This window comes from Mesoplodon mirus, assembly GCF_964341445.2.
Source record: "Mesoplodon mirus genome assembly, chromosome: 9".
Lineage (NCBI taxonomy): Eukaryota > Metazoa > Chordata > Mammalia > Artiodactyla > Ziphiidae > Mesoplodon > Mesoplodon mirus.
The window spans coordinates 97,756,865-97,781,297 of record NC_138985.1 but is presented as its reverse complement, the minus strand read 5'-3'; the positions used below and the strand labels follow the sequence as shown (position 1 = coordinate 97,781,297).

Genomic DNA, 24,433 nt, shown 5'->3' with positions numbered 1-24,433 from the left:
ACAGTGTGAATGTACTTAACACTGCTGAACTTGACACTTAAAAATAGTTAACATGGTAAATTTTATGTCATGTGTATTTTAACACAATTAAAAATAATTCAATATACAGAGGTAGAGAGAGGGGGAAAAAAGAACCCTAAGTAAAGCCTGAAGGAAAATAGGTAGACATTTTAAAGGATGTAGCAGTTACTTATAATTATGATGCCTAAATTGATATGTAGACAGCATAAGAAAAAGTAGAATACACTTAGAATAAAAGCAAGAAATACATTATGCTTTATTTATCTAGTTAGAGATATACACTGAACTATTTATGGGCAAAACAATATGATTTGCTGACTTTGCCTTAACTACTTTAGCAAAAAAAAAAAAAAGCAGTGGGAATATAGATGAAATAAGAATAGCAGGATGCTGATAACTATTAAGGGTGGGTGACAGGCACCAGTGGTTCATTATTCTATTCTACTTTTGTTTATGCTTGAAATATCCACAATAATGTTTTTTAAAAAGGAATTATCCATTACTAAAAAGAAAGGAAACAGATGACTAAAGCACTCACTGAATTAAGCTAGACTTGAAAGACAACGATTGAGGGTATGTATGATTACAGTATCTGGCAGTGCTGGCAAATAAACTGAATTTACCTACAGTCTCTTGAGAAGCCATTCCTAGGCCATTCAGCAAATACTCACTGAATCATTACTATGTATCTGGCATTATGTTTGGTTTGGTAAATAGGTATGAAAAATATAGTCTTTGCCTTTAATATGCCAACAGTTGGGACTAGAGAGAGAGAAGTAAAGCATCAATTAGAATATTTATCTATAGAGATAAGGCAAGGTACTTACTGAAAGGACTGCTGAAGAGGGACTTCTAGCCATACTTACAGCTGGAAAAGGAAATATTCCTAATTCCTAATTAATCTGAGTCTTGATGCATAGCTATGTCAGCTAAGTAAAAAAAAAAAAGGGCAGTAATCTAGATAGTGGGACTAACATGGCACATTCAGGAAATCACAAGTATGGTTTAGAATGACTAGAAATCAGGTAGGTGTGAATAAGTGGTTCAAAACTAGAGATCTTGTAATAATAGTACTTTGGGGAGATTTCCTGAGACAGGAATAATTTGTGACTGGTAGATGCTTAATGTTTTAAAAATGAAATTGTTAGGAGGCCATTGAAAATTTTATTCATGGAAGTGATATAATTAGATGTGCATTTTTGAAAGGTCACGCTGGCAACCAGGAGGATGACAGGTTGAAGAAAAGTGAGAGTTGAGGCAGAGAGACAAGTTAGGAGGCTAATGCAGTAATTCAAGGGAGGCAGAAAGGGAGTCTGAACTAAAGGAGCAGCGGTATGATGAAGAAATGCAGAGTCAAGAGAATCTTTGAGGGCAGATTGATAGAGCTTCTCATTGTTGGATACCAAAGAGATGTAGAAGATTAGGATATGTCTTGGGCTATTATTTAGATAACAGGAGGACGGCGGTATTATTGACTGAGAAATGGAATGCAGCGGGAGAAAGAGATCTGCAGTGGGCAAGTTGGATTAGAAGTATCTGTGAGGAAAAACAGAAGGATAATTCCAGTAGGTACAGTATGGAATTCAGAAGAGATGCCTATATTGATGATTTAAAAAATGTGATCATGATCAGCAGTTGTTTGTTGAAGCTACAGGTATAGATGAGAGCGCTCAGAAATAAAGTATGTGGTGAGAAGAGGAGAGACCAAAGGATGGAATACTGGGGAATAGCCCACTTAAAATTCAGGCAGAGGGAGTGAAGCCCATGTAGGACACCAAACATGAATGGGCAGAGAAACAGGACTAAAAGAGAGAGAAGTTCCACAGATACGTCTGTTGGAATTGCTCAGTGAATGAAGGGAGAGTTTTAAAGCTCTGGAATTAACCAACAGTAGAGAAGTCAAGTATGATAAGAGCTGATGACTTTGGAAATAATATCATTGTTATGGTGAGAAGCTAGATTGTAGTCGGTGGAGAATTATATAGGTGAGGAGGTGAAGGAAAATTGATAGCCCTAAATGTATATATTATAAAGAAAGGGACAACAGCAAAAAATAGGAAAAGATAACTCTCTGAAATGATTTACTTCAGTAAAAAAGAAGACTGTAGAATTTTTATTCATATGTCATCAAGATTCATCAGGACATGTTTAAAGATAATACAATAAAAAAGCCATGAGAATCTAAGCTCAGGGAAGATGGGAAAGATGAGAAACAAATTTTAAATTAAGCAGTGTGGTGGCAGCGGTGGGGAGAACTGAAAAACGAATCTCCCTGTTGCAGCAAAATTCTGTAAATACTACCTGTCTCCAATTTCTCTCCTCCTATTTTAAAATACACTTTAATTAGACTCGTACCTCTATCATTCTACTGAAATTTCTCTGATCAAGATCCCAAATAAAACCTTCATGTTGTAAAATCCAATAGTAAATCCACTTGACTTAATCAGAAGCATTAGACTTGGCTGCTTATTCCCTTCTCTTTGATACACTTTCTCACTTAGCTTCCAGGACAACACATTCTCTTGCTTTTCCTCCTACCCCAGAGGGGGCTTCTTAGTCTTCTTTTGTTGGGTTCTTACTCTTTTCCTGATCCATCAGTGTTGGAGTTCCCAAGGACTTGCTCCTTAACCCTTTTCTATATCTACAGTCACTTAAATCTCATCCAGCTTCATGCCTTAAAATACTATCTATAGGCTGAAAATTCCCAAATGTATCTTCAGCCCAGATCTCTTCCCTGAATGCTGGACTCATATATCCAACTGCCTATTCAGTACCTCCACTTCAGTATCTAAAAGGCATTTAAAGAGCAACACGTCTAAACTGAATTGCTGCTCCACACTCGATCTTTGCCATCTGGCGGATGAAAATTCAATCCAGCTAGTTGGTCTGGCCCAACACCCAGGAGTTTCAACAGTTGTAAATACCTGTGAAACCATTACCATAAACAAGATCTAGAAAAGATCATCCCTAAAAGATTCCTGATGCTCCTTTACAGTCCATTCTTTCCTTCCTCCCTACTCTGTTTGTTCCTTCCTACTCTAGGAAACCTTTATCTACTTTTTGTCTCTATAGATTAGCTTGCATTTCATATAAATGTGATTTCATATAGTATTTACTTTTCTGTGCCTGGCTTCTTTTTCTCAGCACAGTGATTTTGAGATTCATCCATGTTGTATCAGCTCATTACTTTTTTATTCTATGATATGGAAAGGGCATCAATAACAAGGAGGTGATGGGAATAAGGAAATTAAATTGATTTTTCAAGGCTATATTAAACAAACAATTTTCTTCTATATTATATAGAAATTAAATAAGACAAATACTTTACAGAGTCGGGAATAAAATGGCTGTCTATCCTCTGTTTATAAAAAGTTCCCATAATCCAAATTTCATAGGATTGATCAATATTAATGATGATACAGTGAAAGCCACCTTTGTATATAATATTAAAATCCTAAACAACAACAAAAAAGGAAAACCTTCTGTTGGTATCCTTGTCTTCTCAGTCCAAATGTGAGTTTGTTTGCTCATAGGACACTTCAAGGATGTCACTTTGACACAGTTTCCATACAAATCACTGATTCTGGGCTTAATTGTTTCCTGGACTGGCCTCTCATTGGTTTCTAAAAAATATCTTTGTTGGTCTTTGCTAAGCCTATGAATCATAGTTTGGGAGCTGAAAGAAATTGGGTACTCTGATTTCAATGTCAACAATGAACTATCTAATCAAGAGTAATGTAATGCTATGTTATATCTGTATTTTACATATCACAGTATGCAAAGTATTGTTACAGATATTATCTTACTTGGGGCTCTCACCAGTCTTGTGATACAGGCAGGATGGCCAGTGTTATCCCCATCTTACATCAGAGAGGGAATGTAAGGGAATGTTAGGGAATCAGAGAGGCTAAGCTATTTGCTCAAGATAACATAGCTAATAAGGAGGGGCAGGTCTAGAATACATATCTTCTAACTCCACTACTTTTTCTATTACCTTCTCTTATGTTGATACATTATTTCATTTCTTTCCATAGATAAGTAATATATTTTAAAAAGTTAAGTCTTAGTTTAAATGAATAAATTCTAGATCCAAGTACAGGTATGGCCAAAGATGGTTTCTTAACCTAATTTTCTAGGTTTTTGGGGCAAGACAGCCTACATATTTCAACAGAACCCATTACTGAGCAGAAACCAAGTTCTTAGAAAAGAGGCCAGGGGAGGGAGAACAGGCATACCATGTTTCCTCTGTTGTGCAAATTCAGTCTATCCTCAAGTACTTACAAATCCACCGTTCAGGTGGTTGTTCATATCATTATTCCTAGAGATAGGGAAACTTGCCAGGGGGCCAGTGGTGTAATAATTACCGCTTTAGACAGAACTACAAAGTTTATCTATGTTACCCCGACTTCCCTTTCTATTCCTTTCCCAATGTTTAGGTACTAGTATAATCCCTACGTGACCAGTGCTTCAATTGCTATTACAGATAGTAAAACATTTGATAGTATTCATTCTAAGTAACTATCTTATGCCAGAAGTATTTCTATTTAAAAAGAGAAACTCAAATACAGCAATGATAAATGCTTAGAAATAACTGTCTAACTGCAGATGTTAAGGCATCCATTAGGGATACTTTAGGGACACTGAAATCTCAGAACCATTCAAAATGCAGCACATGTGCACTCCTATGTATAAAGCGGACCTAGCCACAGACACTATGTAGACTCTAAGGAGACAATTAGCAATTGTTACTAAAACGTCACTTTTAGCTGTTACTTTAATGCAAAATAAAAATCTTATAAGACAGAGGAAAGGGAGTAAGGTAACCTGGTAGAAGAAATCAAGTGTAGTTTCTCCTACCTCAAATATCTTTTTAGAAGCCAAGGAGGGGCTTGTCCAGGTATTTTTGCTAAAAAAGAGAATATACCATAAAATTTCTGAACTTAGGTTTTAAGGTTAACAAAACAATGTTTTTACTTTCTTCACAATTACCTCATTCATATATTTAATGGCTAGCTTTGAGTATCTTCAATTAATCTGACATCATCTCATTCAGACATATGAAATATATCAGTGCATACTTCCTCTGGAAGCTTTTAAATGAAACTGTTTCAAGAGGAGAGCAAACAGTAGAAATACCTGTCCAATAATTATCAAGCATTTCAGAACTGAATTCTGCACGTCAGGCTCTGTGAAGGCCATCTACATGTGTAGTAGGGTGACTACTTTTTAGAGCGCCAACTCAAGACACAGCTACAACAGACCAAAAAATCAGTACAATATGTAATAAATACTTATACACACATGATTATTATTTTAATGTAAAATATAAATTAGGCATTTATTTAAAATTATATATTATTCTGTATTATTTGCTTTTTTGTTACATAAATGCCATTATTTAAGAAAAACAGTAGGACTAGTTAACAGTGGCAATTAGTAGTTATTAATAGTGGAACCAATTAAACAAATAGTATGTGTGAGAATATAACATTATAGTTTTTTCCTCTGATACAGATTTTAACTCTTTATAGGATATTTACATTTTATAGGCCATATTATGTCTTCTTAAGATACATAAATATAAGACCTTTAAAAAGTTGAATGTAGGGCTTCCTTGGTGGCGCAGTGGTTGAGTGTCCGCCTGCCGATGCAGGAGACACGGGTTCGTGCCCCGGTCCGGGAAGATCCCACATGCCGCGTAGTGGCTGGGCCCATGGGCCACGGCCGCTGAGCCTGCACGTCCGGAGCCTGTGCTCCGCAAAGGGAGGGGCTGCAACAGTGAGAAGCCCGCGTACCGCAAAAAAAAAAAAAAAAAAAAAAAAGGCATTTATTTAAAATTATATATTATTCTGTATTATTTGCTTTTTTGTTACATAAATGCCATTATTTAAGAAAAACAGTAGGACTAGTTAACAGTGGCAATTAGTAGTTATTAATAGTGGAACCAATTAAACAAATAGTATGTGTGAGAATATAACATTATAGTTTTTTCCTCTGATACAGATTTTAACTCTTTATAGGATATTTACATTTTATAGGCCATATTATGTCTTCTTAAGATACATAAATATAAGACCTTTAAAAAGTTGAATGTAGGGCTTCCTTGGTGGCGCAGTGGTTGAGAGTCCGCCTGCCGATGCAGGGGACGCGGGTTCGTGCCCCGGTCCGGGAGGATCCCACATGCCGCGGAGCAACTGGGCTCGTGAGCCATGGCCGCTGAGCCTGCGTGTCCGGAGCCTGTGCTCCACAACGGGAGAGGCCACAACAGTGAGAAGCCCGCGTACTGCCAAAAAAAAAAAAAAAAAAAAAAAGTTGAATGTAAATACAATGGCTCTAATTAAACAGACATTACTTATAATTAATAAAAATTGACGTTTCTTTATGTCCCATGATAAAGTAGGATATTTTTTCTCTGTGTGTGTCCTCTTCCAGTAATACTTCTCTGAACTGCCTGCAGCCTTCAGGATATCCTTTTCTTTTATGTAGTGGTAAAACTGAATACATTCAAAGTCAAGGCCTCTGAGGTCTGCTCTTATGAAGCCCCACATTACACTGACCCCTGGTGGCAGGCCAATGCAATGACAGCAAGTTAGATATCCTGTCAACAAAGGAATTTGAGCGTGGAATATGACCTTACTTATTAGTAATAGGTTTCTAGACTTGTAAGGAATTCGTTTCCAGCTTTACAGAAATGTCCATCCACTTTGTATCTACAGGCTTAATTTAGTAGGCTGGCTTTTGGGCATTTGGCCCTTTGCATCCTTAAATTCATCATGTAGTGTTCGCCATGTCTAAAATGTCCACTGTTTTTAGATATTCTGAAGCACACTGGATATCATTGCAAGTTAAACTTTTCTTTCTCAGGGAATAGGTTTTTAAAGCACAGAGGTAATTCGAACTTAAACTGAAGGTGGATTTCAAATAAATTACAGTTTTTAGTGCTGTTTAACTTGGCTGCCCTTTCTGGTGACATATTTTTGACTTCTGAGTCAGTCTTATTTCCCCCTAAATGTCATTTTTTTTCACTGTATGAGTTTTTGTCACAACCTACACATAATGTCAAACAACTGAGGTGCAGTTCATCCTTTTCTATGCTCCATGTGACCTCTTCAAAGATCATCAAACAGAATTAGAGAAACAGCATATAAATTGTTTTACTGTAGCCCTTTCCTCTATTCCCATCTTCAAACTATTTGCAAATTAGAGAAAGCCATTTTTCTTGTCCCACATGTTGAAAATGTGATTTAATGGCAGACCAAGATTTTAATGTCTTTTCTATGGCTGGCAACAATGATAGCCACCTTGTTGGCACAGGTCTAAGGAAACTGCCCTCTTTCATTTCTATAAAGTCGAAAATCTCGTTAAGTGCTTCTGCATGTTTTGAGGAAACTAAAACGTGACCAAAAAATTTCATTATGAAAGCCTCATTATCACAGGATAGCAAATCACACTCTTTTTTAAATACAAGGTGTGCAAGACATTTAAGAGATCAGATCTTTTTCTTTGGTAAGAAGTAGATAAACTGAATGAAATTTGCAAAAATATACATTTTATATTTTCATTGTCAGCCAACCATGAAGATAGATGAACAAAGTCTAGTTTGTCTTTGGACAACATATTGACAATATTTGGTTTGATGTTTTCTGTGGTTTCATTAAAATCTTCATAGAAATCAAGATTCTTTGAAACCCCATTTTTCAAATTAAAGTACCTAATAGCCAGAGGAAATGTTTTTTTCTTTTTTTTTTTTTTTTTTTTTTTGCTGTACGCGGGCCTCTCACTGTTGTGGCCTCCCCCATTGCGGAGCACAGGCTCCGGACGCACAGGCCCAGCGGCCATGGCTCACGGGCCCAGCCGCTCCGCGGCATGTGGGATCCTCCCAGACCGGGGCACGAACCCGTGTCCCCTGCATCGGCAGGCGGACTCTCAACCACTGCGCCACCAGGGAAGCCCCGTTTTTTTCTTTTTTATTCAATGTATCATGTGACAACTGTAGAAAACATTATTGTTGGTAAGATCTGACAAAATGAGCTTTACACTATAAGAGTCCAACACATCTGTCATCAAAATTTCCCCTTGGTTAACCCACAGGGCATTTTAGTGGCAAACTCTGAATTAGGAAATGTAATTTTCCTCAGTTTCATCAAGCAATCAACACTGATAATCAGTGTTCATTCATGTCATATGCCCAAGCGAATCCACCAGCTATTATTTTTGACTGAGCACTGGTATCTTTTTGAGAGGTGAAAAAACTTTCAATTGATTTAGAAGTACTTCTTGCTTCTCTCATCTGGACTTGTGAGATTCAGTCTCCTTCATGATGATCAATTCCAAATTCTTTTCTCTAAATTGTACACTATGCTCTGTTTTGGTTATTTATCTCCCTAACTAGTTGTATGTGTTTATGAAGGTTGCTCAAAAAATTAAAAATAGAACTACACTATGATCCAGCAATTCCACTTCTGGGGATATATCCAAAGAAATGAAAAAAAACAAAAAGATCTTGAAGAGGTGTCTGTCCATGTTTATTGGAGCATTATTTACAATAGCCAAGACACAGAAACAACATAAGGGTCAGTCAATGGTCGAATGGATAAAGAAGATACGGTGTGTATGTGTGTGTGTGTATGTGTGTGTATATATATACACACACACATACACACACACAATGGAATATTATTCAGCCATGAGAAAGAAGGAAATCCTGCCATTTGGGACAACAGGACCTTGAGAGCATTAGGCTAGGTGAAATAAGTCAGACAGAGAAAGATAAATTCAAAGATTTTTGTCTTTGTCTTTCTGAAGTTTGAATATGATGTGCTAGGTATGTGTGTGTGTGTGTGTGTGTGTGTGTGTATACATTATAGGAATTCCTATAATAGCCTTGTTTTTGTCTAGCCTGTTGTCTTTGGGGTTCCCTAAGCACCACTTACCAGATAGAATACACGTCTGGCTTGCAGCTCTTTTAGCTGTAAACCATTGTTCTTATACTGGAGTCATGTTGGCGTGGTGGTAAGGTATGGGGAAAGGGAACATCCTATAATCTTATTAAATCTTAGTCTTTTAGTGGGTCTGTGTCCCTGGGCTGCGACCTTAATACGCATTTCTTAGCTTTTCTTCCCCCTACCCTTCAATGAGACAAGGCGCCTAGAAGGGGCTGGCTCTGTCAGGGGGAGGAAGAGTAAGCATTGCAAACTATCCAGAACGTTCTCCCTAACAAAGGTCTACTCTCCAAATCCAGCCCTTTACATGTTGGAGCTTAAAGCTAGCAATCCCCTTACCATGTTTACACTGTATGTCTATCTTTTCTTCTAAGAGTAGTTTCAGGTCTTACATTTAGGTCTGTCACCCATTTTGAATTAATGAATTGGTGTAAGGAATGAGTCCAACTTCATTCTTTTGCATGTGAATATCTAGTTGTCTCAGTACCATTTGTCGTGAAGGCTATTTTTTTCTTCATTGAATTGTCTTGGCACCTTTGTTGAAACTTAATTGACAGTAAGTATAAGGGTTCATTTCTGTATTCTCAATTCTATTTCATTGATCTCTATATCTACCATTATGCCAGGACCACACTGTTATGATTACTGCAGCTTGGTGGTAAGTTTTGAAATTGCAAAGTGTGACTCTTTGAACTTTGTTCTTTTTCAAAATTGTCTTGGTTATTCTCATCCTTTACATTTCCTATGCATTTTAGGTTTAGCTTGTAATTTCTGTTTCGGCAGAGATTTTGATAGGATCGCATTGAATCTGTATATCAATTTGGTGAGTATTGCCATCTTAACAAGTCTTCTGATTCCTGAATGTGGGGGAATCTTTCCATTTATTTAAATCTTCTTTAATATGTTTCAACAGTGTTTTGTACTTTTCAGTGTACAAGTATTACACTGTTTTTGTTAAATTTATTTCTAAGTATTTTATTCTTTTTGATGCTTTGTAAATGGAATTTTCTTAATTTCATTTTCAGAATGTTCATTGCTAGTATATAGAAATACAATCGATTTTTACAACAGATTTATTGAGATCTAATTCACATACCATACAATTCACCCATTACAGCTGAGTTTTGCATGTTGATTTTCTATCTTGCAACCTTGCTGAACTGATTATTAGCTCTGGTAGGTTGTGTGTGTGTGTGTATGTATGTTCCTTAGGATTTTCTACATATAAGATCATGTGTTCTGCAAACAGAGGTAGTTTTACTTCTTTCCAGTCTGGATGCATTGTATTTATTCTTCTTTCCAAACTGCCCTGCCTGAACCTCCATTGTCTTGGTCCTGATCTTAGGGGGAAACCATTGTCTTGTACCATCAACTATGATATTAGCTGTGGGATTTTTATAGATAGCCTTTATCAGGTTGAGGAACATCCATCTACTCATACTTTGTTGCGTATTTTTTTTTAAATCATGAAAGGATGTTGGATTTTGCCAAACATTATTCCTGCATGTACTGAGATGATCATGTGCATTTTGTTCTTTTTTCAATTAATGTGTATTACGTTAATTTTATTTCTTTTTAAATTAATTTCTATTGGAGTATAGTTGATTTACAATGTTGTGTTAGTTTCTGTACAGCAAAAGTGAATCAGTTATGCATATATCCACTCTTTTTATAGATTCTATTCTCATATACGTCATTACAGAGTACTGAATAGAGTTCCCTGTGGTATACAGTAGGTCCTTGTTGGTTATCTATTTTATATATAGTAGTGTGTGTATGTCAATCCCAATCTCCCGATTTACCCCTCCTCCACCTTTCCCCCTTTGTAACCATAAGATTGTTTTCTACATCTGTGACCCTATTTCCGTTTTGTAAATAGGTTCATTTGTACCATTTTTTAAGATTCCATGTATAAGTGATATCATACGATATTTGTCTTTCTCTGTCTGACTTCACTCAGTATGACAATCTCTAGGTCCATCTTTGTCGCTGCAAATGGCATTATTTCATTCTTTTTAATGGCTCAGTAATATTCCATTGTATATATGTACCACATCTTTTTCCATTCCTCTGCTGATGGACACTTAGGTTGCTTCCATGTCCTGGCTATTGTAAATAGAGCTGCAATGAACATTGTGGTGCATGTATCCTTTCAAATTATGGTTTTCTCTGGATATATGCCCAGGAGTGGAATTGCTGGATCATATGGTAGCTTTTTTTAGTTTTTTAAGGAACCTCCATACTGTTCTCCATAGTGGCTGTACCAATTTACATTCCCACCAACAGTGTAGGAGGGTTCCCTTTTCTCCACACCCTCTCCAGCATTTATTGTTTCTAGATTTTTTTTGATGATGGCCATTCTAACCGGTGCGAGGTGATACCTCATTGTAAGTTTTGATTTGTATTTCTCTAATAATTAGTGATGTTGAGTATCTTTTCATGTGCCTTTTGGCCATCTGTATGTCTTCTTTGGAGAAATGTCTGTTTAGATCTTATGCCCATTTTTGGATTGGGTTGTTTTTTTGATACTGAGCTGCATGAGCTGTTTGTATATTTTGGAGATTAATCCCTCTTGGTCGCTTTGTTTGCAGATATTTTCTCCCATTCTGTGGGTTTTCTTTTTGTTTTGTTTATGGTTTCCTTTGCTGTGCAAAAGCTTTTAAGCTTAATTAGGTTCCACTTGTGTATTTTTGTTTTTATTTTCATTACTCTTGGAGGTGGATAATTTTCATATGTTAAACCAACCTTGCATTTCTGGGGTAAATCCTACTTGGTCACTGTGTATAATCCTTTTTATATGTTGCTGGATTCAGTTTGCTAGTATTTTGTCCTACTCTTTTGTCTTAATTTTTAATAGATTCAAAACTTGGTAAAGAAAAAATACTATTTATTTGTTTGGCCCCTGGAACCGTAACAGTTACCTTTTCTGAGAAACTTTCTCTGATACTCCCTTATCCCCAAACAACTCCTGTATAATATCATAGCACAGTAAGTAGCATTTATCCCATTATATTTCTACTGTCTGTTTACTTGTCACTCTCTCTGCTTCTTGAGAACAGACTATATTTTATTTTCCATTGTAGCCCGGTATCTAGCACAGTCATCGACTAGTATATTGAGACCTCTGCGAAGCAGATAAACATCAGATTTTTAAAAGAACATGAACAAAGATGGAAAGGAGATTATGTAACAAAGGAGGATTATAAGAGAGTGACTGAGCCACAGGAGAATGGTATCAGGAAGGTTAAAATACCAGATGAACTCAGATATGAAGAAATATTGAGAAAAAGAAGTAAATTTTACTTAGCTATATTCAGAATGAAAATATATCAAATAATTTTTAGATTTGTTCTGCTGGGATGATTTTAAAATACTGATGGATGACAGAGAGCAGAATCCCTCAGCTCCTCTGTTGCACCTGTCTTTTCTATTGCATAGAGTTTTCTTCTGTTTAGACAGGGGAGAATAAATATTGGTGAGAGATGTCGGGAGTCAAAAGGCTCTGAATGCCTTATCTTCAGTCCCAGACATAGTTCATCTCAAGTAAGGAAAGAATTTTCATATAAATAGGATCACAAAACCATTGACATTAATCTTTTAAGAATTCAAGGAAGTGACTCTCCTCTTGCTGCTAAATGCCTAACTTGTCACTTAAGACTCCATCATAATCGTGATCATAATTTAAGGATCAGTTCCTTCAGGAAAACATTCCCTGAGATTTTCAGGCTGGATTACATGCCCTTCTCTGAGCAATTTGTGCATATCATTATCACTCAGTCTATCTCACTCTTATTGTAATGAACTGTATATGAGTCTTATTACACTTTGATACCTACCCCTTAAATGATGACGTAGCTTATCTAGTTGAAGAGGGAGAATTATGTTTCAGGCAGAGAAGACAGAATGAGCAAAGGCAAGGAGGTGAGAAGACATGTATTTTGAGGCCACAAGAAGATCATCATTGCTGAAGTGTAAAGGAAAAGGCAGAGAATGGCAAGAGGTAAAACTGGAGAGGCAGTCAGGGGCCAGTTCACTGGAAGTCTTGTACGTCATGTTAGGGAACTTGGTTTCTCTGATGCAGCTAGTGGTTGTCAAAAAAAATTGTTTTTAAAGTGACAGACCATTATTGAAAGAAAAATTGTACATGAAAGCTACTCAGGATGAATAAGGGTTGGATGGGCTAGGTCCCAAATGCTTGGCCTCCCACCGACTCTCACTAGAGCTCCCAATGTGGTGAGTCGAAAAGTGCAGATCATCAACATCAGAATTATCTATGGTACCTTATTAAAAATGCAGATTTGGGGGTTGACAACAAAGGCCAACCCAGAATTCAAAGCTGGGATTATCATAAACTTCCCAGATAATTCTAAAATTTTAAAACCAGACATTCTATAAGACTGCTGGCCCATAATCTTCACAGTGCCAGTGCTGTGAATGACAAAGAAGGGCTGAGCAGATGTTCCAAATTAAAAGAGAATAAAGGGGTATGGCAATTAAATGCAATCCATGAGCCTCGATCAGGGAGAAGTTTTGCCCTAAAGGACATCATTGGTACGTTTGGCAAAATTTCACTGCAGTATGATACAAAGTAGTATTGTATCAAAGTTGAATTTCCTTATTTTAATGTAAGAGAATGTTCTTGTTCTTGGAAAATATATGCTGAAGCTCTTTAGGAATAACGGAGCATTATGTCTACAAAAAATGGATTGGGGGGAACATACAGGTAGGTAGGTAGATAGATATAGCTCTTTATACTATTCTTGAAATTATTTAAAAATTAAAAGTTGAAAAAAAATTGAAAAGAGAAAGCCTAGAACAAATTGAAGTCTCAGGACTGTGCCAACTTCAACCACTGTTAGAAAACTGGGAATTACTGAAAGACTTTAGGTAGTGGCATTAATCAGATTCCTGTTTTTGATAGACTGCTTTTATGGTAGTAAGAGAGGTGGAATTAGGATGACAGTATTGGTGGCAAGGAGACCACTTAGAAATCTAAAGTGCTTCTGGTAAATAAGCACTGAAAAGAATGCTGGTAGTTAAGGTGGAGACAAAAGGGATTATGTGGTAAAATCAGCTGGATTCAGTGGCTATCTAGATATGAGTGGTGGAAGTGAAAGAAGAAAAAAAGATAACTATTAGGTTTCTAGCTTGGGTAGTTATGTAGATAGTACTACCAAAGTTATAGTGAATACAGAAGGAACAGCATTCAATGTGGGATTAGATGAATTTGAATTTGGCTATAAGGGACATTTAAGTGAAGACATATACAGATAAAGAAGCTGAAGCTTTCACAAGAGGTCAGATATATGTATAGATATGTATATATTGTATATAGGTATAAGGTATATACACGTGTATATGGTACAACAATATGACATAATCAAGATCAAGTTCATGAAAGGCTGAATCTAAGAAGACTTAGTTTAACAATAAATTTAAGGCTTAGTACACTGGACCAAAATATCAAACCAAAATTGAAGAAGTAGAGAATGGAGGAGTCGTAAGTTAGCAGTGGTACTATGAAAATAAAACTTTATAGGTTTGAGTATTTGTAAATCCAATATGTCAATATTTTAGGATAATTTTCAAAAAAACATATGTAATCTTAGACTGCATTAATGGGAATCTGGTATCTAGAAAGAAGCAAATGAGAATGATAATTTATTGTATACAGTCAGGCTTCCATATCCATGGGTTCTGCATCTGCGGAGTCAACCAACTGTGGATCAAAAATAGTAGGAAAAAAATTCCAAGAAGTTGCAAAAAGCAAATCTTGAATTTTCTGTGCACTGGCAACTATTTACATAGCATTTACATTGTACAGGTATTATAAGTAATCTAGAGATACTGAAGGATATGCATAGGTTATATGCAAGTACTGCGCCATTTTATATAAGGGACTTGAGCATCCTCAGATTTTGCTATCCGTGGGGTTCCTGGAACCAGTCCCCCACAGATACCAAGGAATGGCTTTCCTAGTTAGATGACATCTGCAGTACTGTGTTCAGTTTCATTCAAGCTTGAATAGTGATAGAAAACAGTAAAATATAATAGTAAAGGGAATCATATTATGGATGGCTGAAAGAAATGGAAAGTGTCAGGGAAATGATGGCTTTAAAAACATATTTATGATCTGTCATGTGGAAGAGGCATTATATTTGTTCTTATTATTTCAAGGAGAATTAGGGAAAATGAGTTGGTCAGAAATGTTTACCTTTAAGGTCTTTTCATTCTTTTTTGCTTTGTGTTATTAAAGAGGTGAATTAAATTTACAGGGACATACGGTTTTAACTGAACATAAAAAGAACATTGCTCTCTAACAACGGAATGAAGTGACTGCAATTTGGTAAACTACTTGTCACCAAGTGTAGTCAATCAAAAGTTGGATGCGCCTGGGTCCTGTCATCAGTAGGAGGTGAGAGCAGGGTGCTCTCAAGGTTTCTTTCTGCTTTAAGATTCAGTGAGATGGGAATGAAAAGATTAGACAATGAGATGAATAATATATTTTTTGACTCGGTAAAATTACAAGAAATCAAGTTGACATATAAGGAAGTTCTACTGTCTTTTATATTTCTAGAGTTAGAAAAATAAAAATTTGAGACTCAGAATTTCTGGGAAGGTGAATTGTTCTTTGGCTGTCCGATCTGAAGATAATCTTCTAGTTTCTTATGTGTAAATCTTGACCAGATACATATTAAATAGCTTACATTCAGATGATAGGTGACCACTCATTACTGTCTATATTCCCATCTTATTCATAAACCTTGATTAGGGAACTGTCTTCTGAAATAATCAGATGTACAGTCATCTGATATATCTGGCCTTGTATCTAGAAAAGATGGTAGAAGTTCATTAGTAGCATGAAAATAGTTCATTGACTTTTACATTTCATATTTTTATCTTTTTCTAAATGAAAAATGCTAGCAGATAATATGTAAATAGTAGTTTAGCTCAATGAAATTAATACAAACAGTTCTCAAATCTTATATGATTTTTGTTGCATTTTTGCTATTTATAGTAAGGTCTAAAAAATGTTCATACTCTTTGGGTCAGCAGTTCCTTTCTAGGAATCTATTATAAATAAATAATTAAGAATATACACAAATAGGGAGTTAAACATCTTCATTGTTGTTTACAACAGAAAAAAATGTTTAACAATGGGGGTGGCTTAATAAAGGTTCACTAATACAATGGAATACTTTGCCACCATTTACTAACATGTAAAGAAGTTAATAATATCCTGTACTTTTAAATGAAAACATAGGTTGCAAAAAAACCTGAAGATTAATTATAACCTGTGATTAATTAACATGGAGTGTATGTGTATAGAAAAAAGTCTAAAATAAGGATTCTAAAATGTGTTCTTTAATTTCTGACATTAAATTTAACAGAAGAATATATAAAAGTTACATATAAAAAGTGACTGATTTGCTTGGCTGATCATAATAAAATCCTCTCCTTTCCTAGGTGTGGTTCTTACTTCCATTTCTAGTTTTAATTAGCCTGCTGTATCATAAACTAAGTGGATTTATGTACTTGTATATATACTTTTAATTAAGTTACCTGAAATTCTTTTTGAAAATAAGTGTGGTATAAATGTATAAAAATTAATATATACACACATAAAATAAAGAAGTATTTTAGACAAAATTGAAATATTTAAATTTTATGAATATTTTTCAAAGGACCTCAAGTAAAGATAATGAGATAAAAATTAAGAAAAAATATACCAGAAATGTTAGAGATTCAGAGATTCATGTTAGACTTAGCAGATTCCTATAGAAGCAAATGAATAATCCAAAATTTAATTTCTCTCCTGGCTCATCACAAAAGGACCAAGATGTTTTTTAAAACATAAAATCCCTATATTCTGTTTTGGGAAAACTCTTTCAAATCGGTGATCTCTCTCAAGTACAGGGACCACTCAATCCAACCCTCCAGTCTAAGTGACCCCTCCCTCCTCTGTGCTCCCTTGGAACCTCGTCCAGACTATAGGCATTGCACCTGAAACACTGCGCTTAACCTGTTTGTCTCCTCCTATTAAAAGAGGAGCTCCTGGGAATAAGAAATGGTAGAGTATATCCTTAATATCCCTAGCGCAAAGCACAGTGATAACCTCAAAGCTGTAGCACAAAAAAGCGTTTGTGGAGGAAATGAATTAATTGTTCATGAGAGGGTAAAAGCAGAACATCACCTGTCACATCAGAATTTGATTCTTTGTGTCTTTGAACTAAATGTCCTTTTTCACGAACCTAATGGAACACAGAACCAGAAGGAAAGCAGTACTATATTATAAACATGAAAATGAGGTATATTTTCTATGATTTATCGTAATTTTCAACATTTCTCATTTTATCCTCATAGATTTAGAATGGACAAAAATAATCTTTTAAATCAGAGCCTTCTTTCACAACACTACTTTTCTTCTACAACAATGATAAGAGAAAATATTAATATTGTATTTTGGCATTAAAGGGAGTTAAAATTTTTTTTTACTTCATATAGAACTTATTTATGATGAGAAAGGGACAAAAATGTATGCTTATAATCTCACTTAATGAGAAGAATAACGATGTAGCAAGATAAGTGTGAAATGAGTGAAACTATATAAAATTGTATGAAAAGGTATAAGCAATTACAAAACTGTGTTTATATAGAAAAGTTGAAAAAATATTTTCTTGTAGCTTGTAAAAAAGTTCAGCGTAAGAAAGATCATACACATGACATTGCTGTCTATCTTGAGAGGAGATACTTGCCAATATGACCCAGTTGGACTAAAAGAGATACAAAACACCGTAGAATTGTGACTGCTCATCTTGAGTAGTCTACAAATCATTATGTGATTGTGAAAACATTTTAAATGATTCCCAACTTTTGTTTCTGCATCTGTGCTATGTGGATATTAGAAAGAATTTTCCAAAAGGGCCTGACCTGCACAGTTTCTGCGGAGAAATAAGCTGATAGTCTTATGGGGGTTGCCTTGTAACTGACTGCTTTTCTCTTTCTGCCTTTAGAATCCTCTCTTTATCTTTTGCCATTTTAATTCCGATATGTCTTGGTTTGGGTCTGTTTGTGTTCATCTTCTTTGGGACCCTCTGTGCTTCCTGTACCTGGACATCTGTTTCCTTCTTTAGATTTCAGGAAGTTTTCAGCCATAATTTCTTCAAATACATTTTCGATCCCCTTCTCTCTTTCTTCTCCTTCTGGAACCAATATTATGTGTAGGTTGGCATGCTTTATATTATCCCATAGATCTCGTATATTGCTTTCACTTTGCTTTTTTCATTTGTCTGTCTGTCTGCTGTTCTGACTGATTTCCATTATTCTGTCTTCCAGATCAGTTGTTCATTCTTCTGTGGCACTTAGTTTGCTATTCATTGCTTGTAGATTGGTTTTTATCTTGGCAATTGACTTGTCTAATTTTGATTGATTGGTCCCTTTTTATAGTTTCTAGATCCTTGTTACAGTGATCTGCCTTTCTATTGATAATCTTTCTTAATTCCTTTAGCATTTTTATTAACTCCTTTTTGAACTCAGGGTGTAGTAGACCACTGAGGTCTGTTTCATGATTTGTTTATTCAGGGGATATCTCTTATTTTTTTAATTGGGAACAGTTCCTCTCTGTCTCTGAATTTAGGAGAAACAGCTACTGTGGTCTTGAAGGGGTGCTTTTATGTGAGAGTGTCCCTGTATAGACTGTGTGAGTTCAATATTTTTGGTGTGAGGGCTAGTTTTGGTATGGATGCTAGCCACATCTTTCCTCAGAGTATGCTGGCCATTATCCCCTTGATAGGGGATGGGATTGGTATTGTGTGGTCCAGAGCCTGCACTGGATTTTGGGTGGGGCCTCCTCTTTGCTCTGTGGCTGTCAGAGCCCTGCTGGGGGTGGGGTCTGCTCCCTGGTTGTTGGAGTAGAAGCCCTGAGGGTTGGGCTCAGTAAGACTCTGTTGCCCTTAAGTATGTGCTCTGTTGCAAAGGAGGCCCCTGTAGTCATAGCAAACCTCTGTGCCACCACTGAAGGCATCCACAGTTCTTCCCAGAAGCAGCCCGAGGTCTTGTCCATTTCTCCGTTGTGTTTATCCCAGACCTAGTGCTAGGCTGGTGCTGGGAGCTGGGGTGTCGTGGCTGCAGGAATTGAGGTCATTGTGCTGCTGCCTGGGGCTGCTCTCCCAGGACCTGTCCACCCACAGTCCAGCTCCAAGCTGGGGTGTGAGGTGGGAAAAACCAGAGCACTGTCACGGGGGAAGGACCCACTGTGTATTCCTCCCCAGGAGCTGTCTGCCAGAGACATGCGATTCTGTGACGCCACTTGGTGCATATGCCAACAAAGTCTGCTGCCACCGTACCTGTGCCCCACCACGCATGTGCTGATGATGGGCTCCACGGGCAGACTTGCGCTCTGCAGTGCACGTACTGACAATGGGCTCTGAGGTTTGGCCTGGGCCACACCCCAGACTCTCCGGGCTGTCTCTGTGCAGCTAGACTGAGTTCACTCCCAGGGCACACAAACCCGAGATTCAGTGCCTAGCCACTGCACATACTAGCTGCCCGACCCGGCATGTGCTTCAGGCTGGGAAGTGCGATGAAGTGGCAGCCATCAGCTCTGGTCTCTTTCTGCCCTGATAGCAAGCCAGCATATGCACACGGCTTGAGATCAGAGTCCAGGCCCCTCCAGTCCCTCTATCTGTCCTGGTGGAGTTCCTAGCAGTCAGGGGGTTCCCAGGGTGAGGGCTTGCCTGTGTTGTGGACCCTCTCTCCTTCATAGATACCTCCCAGGGGCATCTTGTGTCCTGATGCCTTTTTTTCCCCGTCATACCGAATGACATGGAGATCTTTCTTGCAGCTTTGGTCGTATAAGAGATCTTCTGCCAGTTTCCAGTTGGTTTGCTGTGAGAATTGTGCCACATGTAGATGTGTTTTTGAGGAGAGGTGAGCTCCACATCCTCCTACTCTGCCATCTTAATGCACTTATGCAAAATTTCTGATGTGTCTCTGGAGCTGAGAGTGGGGACAGTGGCACTCTTCTCTCAGTGGTACCCCACTTTAGGAGCTAAGATGTAGGTGGAAGGAGGGCAGGAGCCTCAGGTCTTCTCTATTTGCCTCTTCCAGTGTGGAACCAACACTTTACAATCCAAGATGGGTGATTAGGACCAAAATATCTTCAGTGATGTAGCACATAAAGTGGAGGCTTCTCTTCAAGAACGGAGTCTGGGTAGAAAGAAGGGAGCCCCCCACCACCACCTCCTGACTGCACTTACCTGGAACTTCGCTTCAACAACAGGCAGCTGGAGACAGGATAAGAAATACGCAAGCCCTGCCCTTCCTGGGAAGCTAGCCCTCTGGCTGGCATCTGTGGGGAGAGCAGACCCTGTTGTCCTTGGCTGCACTCTTCTGGAGTAGAGTGTCATCGAGCTGGAAGCCGGGGGGCAGGGAGGGGAGAGTGTTGATTCAAATACCCCCGGCTCTCGCTGGTTTCTTTGTGGTTGTTTCTTTTGTTTGTACCCAATTTTAGTAGATTTTCCTGAATAGATTTTTTTTTTTTTTTTTGCGTTACGCAGGCCTCTCACTGTTGTCGCCTCTCCGGTTGCAGAGCACAGGCTCCGGACACGCAGGCTCAGCGGCCATGGCTCACAGGTCCAGCTGCTCCGCGGCATGTGGGATCTTCCCGGACCAGGGCGTGAACCCGTGTCCCCTGCATCGGCAGGCGGACTCTCAACCACTGCGCCACCAGGGAAGCCCTGAATAGATGTTTTTTCATTTGCTGTATGCCCTTAGGACCATTTCCAGAAACTTTAAATTTCTGTTTTTTTTTAAAAAGTAATTTTCTCTGATTTTTGCTGGTGAGTGGGTTTGCAGAGATCCTCATGCTATCAAGGAAGGCAATCTCTCAGCACCATCTATTTTATACTCTTGTTTTCCCATTAATTTTTCTTAGTTTTAATTGATTTCTTCTTGCTATGCTGGATACATCTTTGTAAGATGCCTCAAATACTTTTCCAAGCAAGGTAAGTATAAGTGAAATTTAAATACAGCACCATAATAAGACCCACCTCTCATCTGTCAAGATTCTTTTGTATTTTTATAAACAGTAAATAATATGAGCAAAATTTTAATCATTAATTTTACCAGGGGAAAAATCATGCAGTCTTCCTGGGTATAAGAGGAAATAATTTGCCATTCTTGTTCTTTTTTTCAACGATTGTTAACAACCATATCAATGAATATTTACCTCTTGCTCTTCTCTGATGGCTTGCTATGGTAGAGTTTCTTTCCTTCTTTGTTTTCAGATGTTTTTTCTTGTTTTTTATCTAGGTAAGAGAATCATATTTAAAATCATTATTTAATCAATATATCAAAGATAGTATGTATGTATGCATACATACAACTATCTTAAGACTTCCACTTCTAGGAAGATGAAGTACTCATCCTCTTCTTTCCACTAAGTACAACGAAAACCCCTGGGTATTACATACCAAATAAACACAAGAGGCTCTAAACAGTGAAAAGAAGGCGGCAGATGATGGGGGACTTCAGGAGCAGAAGAGGAGCATGATGGTGAGTAGTTTCATGTGTTTTCTTTTTGCCTCATGTATCCCAGCCTTAGAGCTGGAGAAGTCAGCAACCCGCAAATGCCAAGGAGTGAAGAAAGTGATGCCTGAAAACGTCCCAAATTTGATGAAAGACAGGAAGGTAAATGTCAAAGAAGCTCAGTGAACTCCAAGTAAGATGAAATTTAAAAACCCACAGTAAGTCACATAAACTTTCAAAGTCAAAGAGAGACTTTTGATAGCATTAAGAGAGAAGCAAATTGTTACATGCAAGGGATCCTCAATAAGATCATTATCAGATTTCTCATCAGAAACTTTGGAAGCCAGAAGACAATGCAAAATAGGGAAAAAAACCAAAAAAAAAAAAAAAAAACCCAGCAGAACTGTCCTTCAAAAGTTAGGTAGAAATTAAGACATTTCCAGATAAACAAAAGCTGAGGGAGTTTGTGACCATTCGACATGCCTTGAAAGAAATGCCCAAGGGATTTCTGCAAGGTGAAATGAAAGGACTCTAGATAGTAACTTGAAGCTGTAGAGAAAAATAAAGGTCTCAGTGAAGTTAAATGCACAGGAAATTATAAAAGCTAGTACTATCGTAACAATAGTTTCAAGCTGAATTTTTTGTTGTCTACATGATTTAAGAGAAAAACATTTAAAGAAAAAGAAGCATTTCTTAGTATAAAATTGGTATTAGAGTACTGTCACTTTGGTCTATAACTCTAAACCTTATTTATTACATAATTTAAGAGGCTAATACACGTAAAGAATTATTAGTTTATGTTTTTGGGCACACAACATATAACTACATAATTTGGTGACATATACAACTGAAAGTGTGGGACTGCAGCTGTAAAGGAACAGAGTTTTTGTATGTTTTGAAGTTAAGCTGGTGTAAATTCAAATTAGAGTGTTATAACTTGAGGATATTAAATGTAATCCCCATGGCGACAACAAAGAAAAGACCTATAGAATATACACAAAAGGAAGTAAGAAAGGAATTTAAACACTTCACCACAAAAAATCAACTAAACACAGAAGAAGACAGGAATGAAGGAAATGACGGACAAAAATACTATAAGGCATATAGGAAACAGCACAGTGACAGAAGTCTCTTTTTATCATGTAATTATTTTCATTGTAAATGGATTAAACTCTCCAATCAGAAGACAGAGACTGTCAGAATGGATAAAAACACATGATCCAACTATATTCAGTCTATAAAAGACGCACCGAGATCCAAAGACGCAAACTGGTTGAAAGTGAAAGGAAGGAAAGAGATATTCTATGCAAATAGTAACCAAAAGAGGGCAGGAGTAGCTCTATTAGACAAAATAGACTTTAAATATAAAAATGATACTAGAAACTACTTTAAAAAGGATATGTTAATAAAAGATTCAATACAGCAAGAAGACATAACAATTATAAGCATTTACATACCTAATGACAGACCATCAAAATGTATGAAGCAAAAACTGACAGAATTGAAGGGAGAAATAGACAGTTCTATAATATAGTAGGAGACTTCAATACCCCACTTATGATAGGGAGACCAGTCAGACAGAAGATATATAAGGAAAAAGGACTTAACACAATGAGCCATCAAAACTTAACAGCCATATACAGAACACTGTACCCAACAACAATAGAATACACATTCTTCTCAAGTGCATATATAGGACATTTTCCAGGACAGAACATATGTTAGACCACCAATTAAGTTTTAATAGATTTTAAACGATAGATTTCATACAAAGTATCTTTTCTTACCACAATGGGATGAAGTTAGAAATAACAAAAGGAAAACTAAAATGTTCAAAAAATTGTGCAAATTATACACACACTTTTAAACAATCAATGAATCAAAGAAGTCACAAGAGAAGCTAGAAAATACTTAGAGAGTTGAATGAAAATGAAAATACAACAGAGCAAAATTTATGGGACACAGTGAAAGTAGTGCTAAGGGGGAAATTTATAAACACATTCAAAAACAAAAGATCTCAAGTCAGTAACCTAACTTTAAACTTAAGGAACTAGAAAAAGAAGAAAAAATTGAATCTACAGACAGAAGAGGAAGGAAGTAATAAGGATTAGAGCAGAGATAAAGGAAATAGAAAAACTAGAGAAAATCAATGAAACCAAAAGTTGATTCTTTGAAAAGATCAACAAAATTGACAAACCTTTTAGCTAAATGGACTAAGAAAAAAATTTACATTACTAAAATCAGAAATGAAAGTAGAGATATTACTACCAATTCTACAGAAATAGAAAGGATTATAAGAGTATTGCAAACAAGTGTATGCCAACAAATTGGATAACCTAGATGAAATGGACAAATTACTAGAAACACAGAATTTACCAAGGCTATCTCATGAAGAAATAGAAAATATGAGTAGACTTATAACTAGTTGAGATTGATAGTTGAGATTGAATCAGTAATCAAAATTCTCCCAACCAAAAATAAAGCCCTGGACCTGACAGTTTCTTGGGTGAATTCCACCAAATATTTAAACAACTAATGCTGATCTTTCTCAAACTTTTCCAAAAAACTGAAGAGGACGGAACATTTCCTAACTCACTCTGTAAGGCCAGCATTACTGTGATACCAAAGCCAGACAAAGACACTACAAGAAAACTATAGACCAATATCCCTTATGAACACTGATGCAAAAATCCTCAACAAAATAATAGCAAACCAAATTCAGCAGCATATTAAAAGGATTTACACCATGACCAAATAGGATTTATATCTGGAATGCAAGGATAGTTTTAACATATGAAAATTGATCAGTGTAACACACCAAATCAATAGAATGAAGGAAAAAAAACACATGACCATCTCAATTGATGCAGAATAGGCATCTGACAAAACTCAGCACCCTTTCATGATTTAAAAAAACTCAACAAACTAGGCATAGAAGGAAA

The 24,433-nt window shown here is 36.8% G+C and overlaps 1 protein-coding gene across 1 annotated transcript in view; it reads right to left on the bottom strand.

The window, feature by feature from the left end:
- Window positions 1-24,433, bottom strand: part of AGBL3 (AGBL carboxypeptidase 3) — a gene marked incomplete at its 3' end in the record, with an annotated part of 116,479 nt that overhangs the window by 26,057 nt on the left and 65,989 nt on the right. The window contains 6 exon segments of the mRNA XM_082632943.1: window positions 3,501-3,697; window positions 4,879-4,927; window positions 15,721-15,792; window positions 17,158-17,215; window positions 21,193-21,208; window positions 21,210-21,271. Coding sequence (XP_082489069.1) covers window positions 3,501-3,697; window positions 4,879-4,927; window positions 15,721-15,792; window positions 17,158-17,215; window positions 21,193-21,208; window positions 21,210-21,271 — 454 coding nt within the window.